This window comes from Montipora foliosa, chromosome 6 (assembly GCF_036669935.1).
Source record: "Montipora foliosa isolate CH-2021 chromosome 6, ASM3666993v2, whole genome shotgun sequence".
Lineage (NCBI taxonomy): Eukaryota > Metazoa > Cnidaria > Anthozoa > Scleractinia > Acroporidae > Montipora > Montipora foliosa.
Window position 1 is genome coordinate 42,991,389 of NC_090874.1, and position 7,500 is coordinate 42,998,888.

Sequence of the window (7,500 nt, forward strand, 5' to 3'; positions counted from 1 at the left end):
AGCTGCCTCAAGATCCTCATCACCAGAAGAATCAGATGACCACATATCTTCGCAGGGCTCATGATCAGGATGATATTTTGGTTTCTTTGCCTCATGTTCCAAATCCTCAGCGCCATCTTTGGTCATCCAACGCTCTTTCTGCACATCGTAATAAGCCCTCCGATGTTTCCAAAAAGCAGCCCTGGACAAGTATTCATTGCAATGCCCACAAAACAGTCTAGTTTGCTTTCGCAAGCGGGAAGACATCTTAGCAGCATAAGAAGCATTAACATTAAATCGGAAACAGACTTGACGTGAACGGATGTGGAATTGTGAAAACCGGTTGCCGTGTTGCCGCCATCTTGATTTGCTTGTTTTAGCTTAGCCAATCACGTACCAGCTGATAGAAAAAAGCCAATTAGAAACTTATATTCATGGCGGGAACTTTCGGAACTAGCGTCATGAAATTAGCGTCATGAGCGAATTTTATCTGCTAGTTGAGTTGTGTCGACACGTCGGTTGTGTCGCTGTGTGAAAGTTTCTACCTTCGTGACCTGATTCCTAACCTTTTCTACCTGCAAAATGGAAGATCAGTATGTCGTATTGCTTGAAAAGGTTCTCACGGAAAATAGACGCCTCAGAGAAGCAATAGAAGCGCGAGATAATGAGCAGCGAAACATGCTTCAGGAACTAGCATCTAAAATGGAGAGCGGCTTACCACAAGAAAGAGCGAGCAGAAAAAGAACTAGGAAGATCCCAATCCCGCAACCGTGCCGAGTAAGTATATTCTATCGTTAGTTTTTTAAAACGGCTTGTTGTACGATGAATGTATACATAATGCCTATGACTTCATGCGGTTCATTTGGGGAATCGCGTATGGACTGCGTGCGTGAATCCTGATTTCTCTGCGCCTCTGGCTAGTTTCGGTATTTTTTTCCTTTGAGCAGTGTTTGTTTAGCTGAACTTCTTTGCTATTCCTCTATTCCGAGTATTGAGACGATTCCACCGAGTTTTCGTGGGTGTTTACATGTGAAAACTCCACCAATACGAATTTCATGTCATGTGCTATGACCATAGGCAACCCAAACTCTGAGTGCTGAGTGCTTTTCAAATGAATAGATGGGAATTGATATTTTAAAGGGTAAATAACTGGATGTTATATGGGTAATTCAGTAGAATAACCTTACATTTAAGAAATCCTTGTGTCCTGTCACTTTTTTATGCTATCACTGGGGCCATTTACATGTAGATGTTTTTTGCCACCCTTTTGAACTATAAAATGGCCCCTGGGAGACTGTAAGAACTCCACAGGGCAAACACCCTTCTGAAATGTATTAAGTGTATTTTATTGATTTACCCCTATGGATAAGTTTTTTTGCTTCAATGGTTTTGTCACTTCAAAAGCACAACTGTTAAAGTGGTACTATGATCAGAAAATCAAATCTCTTAACACTAAGTGACTCAAGTTTTAAGCCTTAAAGTTAAAAAAAGACACCAGTTTATTTTCACTGGAATTTTCCTATTTAATTGTCTGCCATTACTAACTTTAAAATCTTGACAGAGCTGTATACTATTGAGGAGAGAATGACTCAGGGCACTTTCCTTTTGTCAGGACTGGCTGGCCAGACCCATCAGTTTGCAAAGAAAATGCAACAAATTTGAAAGAACACTTGCGAGATAATCCTTCGCATTCTTCTGGAAGAGTATATATCATCTTCAAAATGTTTTAATTTGAAAGCGGTTTAGAGTTAGTCCTTCCAAATGCCTGGTCGGGACGGTCAGTTCTGTCAAATGGAAAGCGTCCTCAGACTCACTGTTTACAAATGCAATGCACTTGTACCCGACTGAATTAATGTGCAGCACAAGAGTTTTGGGCTTTCAGATTTTTAAAGTTATGTTTTGCATACATAATAAACTGCTTTTAACTATGGTTTATACACTGAAATTTTAAGCTATTAAGTGAATGACGTCACTTTTTCCCTTGATCCAACCCTCTGAGACCGTAAAGGTGCTCAGTTTTGATATACATGTATGAGTAATGGCAGACCGTGAAATTCAGAACTTACACTCAGAAGTAAACAGCCTTTAGATAAAACTTAAAGCTCAAAATTTTGCCAGGAAGGTGTTAAGCAAACACACTTTCGAAATCTGAAGAAAAAAAATGAAGTTATATTTTTATCATAGTACCACTAAACATTTGCCTCATGAGGTCTCGCAAATACCTGGTGGAATAACAACAAGAACAACAGCCCCTTAAAGCTTTTTTCAAATTTCATAAAACAATGATCAACAACAGTAGGTTTGAAGAATTATTTAAGTAATCAGTTAAGATTTAAGTTATATTTCTAACCCGCAATGAAGTAACTTTCTCCCCAAAAGAGAAAAAGAGATGGTCTTCTTCGCACAAAATCTTAGCAAAAATGTGCTGCTTATACAAGCGTGTTTAGTCATTTGTTTTTTTAATCACAGCAAGACTTTAGAAAGATGTACAAAGCACTGAAAGGGAATGAAGATTTTCAACACTTCAAGTTGGATGAGAGGTACAGACTTGACAGTCAATATTGCATTTTTTAATGTACAGTTTGGACTGAAACAATAATCAATGTGTGCTAGTACTTAAACTGTGAGTAGTAATATACTCAAGAAACAAAAATCTATTGAATTTGGAACATTTTAAAGAGGTCTTATTCAAAATGATTCATGTAATGTTATTTGAATTGGCAACTTCCAACATTTTGGGGAAATAAAAAGTCCTTTGAATAAAATTAATATCAAAAATTAAGTGACAGTCCTTTTCAGTGTTGATGAGCCAGCTTCACAATCTTGGGCAGAATGCACCAAGGCTTCTGTACAAGGCTCTCTCTAACTGAGTGGTATAGTACCTAGACTGAGTTTTTCTACCCTATTTGGAACTTGGAGCTTTCTCATTGTAGAATGCTGATTAAATTGTAACTTGCATACAATAATTATGACTTAGCTTGTCATATGCAATTTTTTTCTGATCTTGGCATCTTCTAAATCAACTTTTTTAGCTTCTTGGCCAATGCCAATCAGGAAGCCACCCACAGGGTCATCGAGGCAGTGGTAGCCGATCATGGTGGAACAAACAAGTGCCCTTGGTCTGCGGCTGAGATGAAAGGTAATTATACATGTAGTGGCAGCCACACAGTCAAGCTACATGTACTGTATGTCATAATTTGTGTCGATTTTCTTTTAAATGTCAATGGAGTATTCAAATCTGCACACCAGTTTTGAAATTTCCTCTCAATTCCTGGGTATAGTTCCTTTGCATATTCAAAGCAGAAAGCTACGAAATTTGGTTTACTGCAAAAACATACTGCATTTGATGTCACTAGCATAGTCCTGCTTAATGACTGTAAGCTTGTAACAGGCTTGTAAACTTGCAACAGATTGCAAATATAGCAAGGACTTTTAAATGTCACCAACAAAATTATAAAACAACTAATAATGCTCTGTCCCAAGGGAAGTCAGTGAAATGAATGTTTTGGAAGCCCATGTAAAGAGATGAGTTACAGTTCTCTAGTCAGCACTGAACAACACGACGCGACATGTAAGGAAGCCACTGATTGCTCTTTAACCCTTTAAGCCCCAATGGTGCCACTTATAGATTTTACTTTGTCTAAAGCCAGATGATTTGACTCATCAATGGGGGGCCCCTTGGGGCTTAAAGGGTTAAGAGTTTGAGTGACAGTTAGGTCAATCCATATGGACAACAATGAAGCTAGTAAGTCATCATCATGTGAATAATGCATCATTGATGTCAAAATTAAAAATTAATAACAGTCAATTGGCACTGACTTTTGTCAACTAATATCACTTATCTTTGTATTATTGATTTCACTGGTTGCCTGGTTACATGACAAAGGACATTTTAGTGTAGTTCTAACTATACAACAAAGCTTTTACTGTATCATTTTAAGCCTCCAGTGATGTACTTATACATGTATTGATTGGTGTATGCATTTCATTGGAAGGTGCTGCTGCCACATATTTCAAGAGTCTCTGTAATGCTTCTACAAGAGCAAAAAAAGGCAAGCTAGAGGCTCACAGAACTCTCTGTAGGAGACAAGGAAGAATGAGAGATGTAAGTTGTTGTTTCAGCACTGCATATCTTGTTAGACATTTCAGTTAACAAACTGCTTAATCACACAAATGGCATCTTTTGTGAAGTATGAATGAGCCGTGGTGGTGTGATTCAATAACCTCACAATGTAAGCTCTCAAATAAGACTTAGTCTTATAGCCATACAATGGTTCAAAGCTCACTGGGGTCATCTTTCTTTTTATTTCTTCTTCTAATTTTTTAAATTGAAAAAAAAAAACACGACAGAACCTCACATTTCTTGCAAAAGAAGCAAAACCAAGTGAAAAAACAACCCAACCTAATGCTTTTTGATGGAATTGCTAGTCATAATTATGCACAAGTTTAGGCAAATCTGAGCAAAAACGAAAAATGGCTTAAAATTCAACACAGGCTGCTCATCCCCCCAAGCCCTTAAATTATTGTTATTTCCCTAAGCAATGTATCATTTATTGCCCAAAATAACCAAAAGGTTTCAATTGCTTTAAAACCTTTTGTTATTTCTTTGATTCCCTAGAAAATTCAAAGGAGACTTGCTTCCCTCAGAAAGATGCCTTGGTCAGAGGAGAAAAAGGCAATGTTAGAGGGAGTTATAAAAAGCCCTACCTACACAAGCTCAGACGAATCTGATTTTTCTGAGGATGAAAATGGAGAGAGTCGCGTTGCTGGGTATCTGGTAAAAAGGTTGCCCTGGGAAAGGTCAGCATTGACGAAAGCGAAAAAAGCCCTTGATGATAACTACATAAGGAGCCTTAATCCAAGAGCAAGGGTAAACCTGATGAGGAGAGACGCACATCAAAGGTTTTCAGCACGCCACCTGCCTCCAAATGGACCGGAATGGGCAGTCAGAACTGAAGAAGCAGTTCTTACTGCCAGGACAGCTGCAACTCCATCCACGCGCCCTCCACCAGTACCCACTGCATCACACAGAACCTGTCCTACAACAGTAACTCCTCCCACCCGGGCCCATCCTACTACTAATTCAAGTCATTCGACAATGGCCACCCCATCCCGCAGCTCCCATCAAAGATCAGTGGCTCTCCCCAGTCAAACCAATCATCAATCTTCTGGTAACAGTCCTCCAACAACAGCAGTTCCCTCCACTCAGAGCCATCCTCCATCTACTGTTAGAAGTCATCCAACAATGGCCACCCCATCCCTCAGTGCCCCATCTACCAGAATTTCTCCTCCAGTAGCAGCAAGTACACTGCCTTCAGCAACCCTCCATCCAACCCCACGGACTTCTAAAAAGAAGTCTGTAAACTCCAAAAAGAACATTAATCGTAGACTAACTGTTTCACCAGTTTATTAAATTTACTAGGTTTGTGCTGTTTCAGCAGTGCAAAGTTTTCAATTTTCTGTTGCATTTACTTTCTTTAACTTGTTTCCTTAAGTTGCTGTTAACACTGTTTGCAATTTTTCTCTTGACGCAAACACAATTTTGGAGCAAAATTTGAAATTATCTTTTGTAATTACACACATTTTCTCTAAGGAATGTAGGAACAAAGCTTCAATATTCAGTGTTTCTGTTTTCAAATGCTTCAAGATCATGATTTGTTTTCAATGTTGACTTTATCCGCACGCGGTTTCATGTTCAGTTGACGTATTGCAGACGAGAGATTGTGCGATTTAAGTGTTCAGAAAATAACTTTAAATAACGTTACCGTTAAGAAGGTTTTGTACATTAAATGGTGATTAATAATATAGAAGCGTGTTTTTCGCGAAATAAACAAGATTGTGAAGACAGTAGATTTATTCATTGACTAGTGTATCCATTCCTTCCTAAGAATTTAAGGTTAAAGGTGTGCAACGGGTTTCTCAGCGTTCTTTTATGTTACCCTCAAATTATAGAAATTATATATCACAAAGCTGTTTGCTTATTTTCCGGACTCCCCCTATAAAAGAGTGCACAATTTTGGCATGTAGTTCCGATACAGCTGTCTTGTTTTCTTCACCCACCTGTCCCTGTCCCTGGCGTTTTGCATGATAATCGAGTCAAATAGAGCCATATCACTCAATGTCCAAACAAAAGATTTTGCCCGTCGAACCTCTTATTCAGTGTGGGCTGGACGGGCAAAGACAATACAAAGACAAAGCCTTTATTTCCCGCGTACTCCAAAATGGCCGCCGCGTGATAAAGGTGAATTGCCAAAAGACTTTTTTGTTATTGTTCAGTACACAAACATGGCCGCCATGACGTCAGGTGCAAGCCAAGCTAACAGTGCCTTTACGCCAAGTATAATCATGGCTTAAAGTTACCCATTTATCTGTATATTTTTAGATAAAGCAGGCGTAAATCTCCACCTTATACCAGCTTTACATAGTGCTTATATACGTAAAGTTGGCGTAAATCTCTACCTTACACCCGCTTTACACAGTGCTTAAAGGCCTCGTAAAGGAGTCTCACTACTCTAGCTTTACATTTAAGCGTAAAGGTAGCGTAAAACTTACATTTACGAAATGTAAATGTGGCGTAAATCTTCTTAAATCCGACCTTTACTGCAGATTTATGCTAACATTACGCCAACTTAAATTTGCCTTTTCATGCTGTGATACATAAATAGTTTATTCGTCCCAAATGGGCTTTTCAGAATAAAGTCAAGGGATAACTAATGCTATGTACAAGTAAATTAATTAACTAATTAACTAGTAAATGACATAATCGAACCGATTAATTATTAATTAATTAATGAAATAAAAACAAAAGTGGAGGAATTAAGTCACTAAAAAATTCGAGAGAAGCCTTCTCCTCAGGCAACGTTTGAAGTCCTGTAGTGTTGGTTTCAACTTAAGAGTCGAATCTAGTGAGTTCCAGAGTTTGACTGTCCTGAAGTGGAAAGTTCAAAGGCATATTTAACATCTGGGAGTTCCTCGTTGTACGCCTAGTGATCATGGCTCTTTGAATATATTTAGAAAATAAAGAGGCTGGAGCGTACCTTGACATACATTTGAAGGCCATTATTGCGTGACGATAATACAACTGCTGTCTTACAGGTAGCCACTTTAGATCTTTAAGGATAGGGGAAATATGGTCGTATTTCCTTGAGATGCTAACGATACGAGCCGCGAAATTCTGTACAGCCGGGATCCTACTTAAGTTGTACTCAGAGGTGTTGCTCTAAACATTACAACAATAATATAGCTTGCTAAAAACTAAGGCATTAATTATAATAGTTAAGGTGGTTGGGTTAAAAGCATGTTTAACTCGATTAATCTGGCCTAGGTGCACCATGCAAACGGACACTGTTGAAGCTGTGTGATCGTTATATGTCAACCAGGGATCCAGGACAACTCCCAGATCCTTAGCAACGGTAGCCGGTGTAATTTCTTTTCCCAACAAATTTAGACGAAAATCCTCTACTTTCCTGACCATCGCTCTGGTGCCAAAGATAATTAAAAGAGTTTTACTAGGGTTTATAA

At 38.6% G+C, this 7,500-nt stretch overlaps 2 protein-coding genes across 3 annotated transcripts in view; one reads left to right on the forward strand and one right to left on the reverse strand.

The window, feature by feature from the left end:
- LOC138007419 (uncharacterized) overlaps nt 1-246 on the reverse strand; it is a 7,090-nt gene extending 6,844 nt beyond the window's left edge. Inside the window, exon 1 of the mRNA XM_068854315.1 lies at nt 1-246. This exon is cut by the window's left edge and continues 13 nt beyond it. Coding sequence (XP_068710416.1) covers nt 1-246 — 246 coding nt within the window.
- The window catches only part of LOC138007425 (poly(A) polymerase-like), a 13,321-nt gene extending 7,370 nt beyond the window's left edge, over nt 1-5,951 (forward strand). The window contains exons 2-6 of one of the 2 annotated variants that reach the window (XM_068854322.1): nt 595-756; nt 2,449-2,519; nt 3,012-3,118; nt 3,975-4,084; nt 4,598-5,951. In XM_068854322.1, the coding sequence (XP_068710423.1) occupies nt 658-756; nt 2,449-2,519; nt 3,012-3,118; nt 3,975-4,084; nt 4,598-5,392 (1,182 nt within the window). In that variant the 5' untranslated portion in view covers nt 595-657 and the 3' untranslated portion in view covers nt 5,393-5,951. Of the gene's footprint in view, nt 1-561; nt 757-2,448; nt 2,520-3,011; nt 3,119-3,974; nt 4,085-4,597 lie in introns of those variants that run through there. The other variant, XM_068854321.1, reaches the window with a different exon arrangement.
- The last annotated feature ends 1,549 nt before the right edge of the window (nt 5,952-7,500 follow it).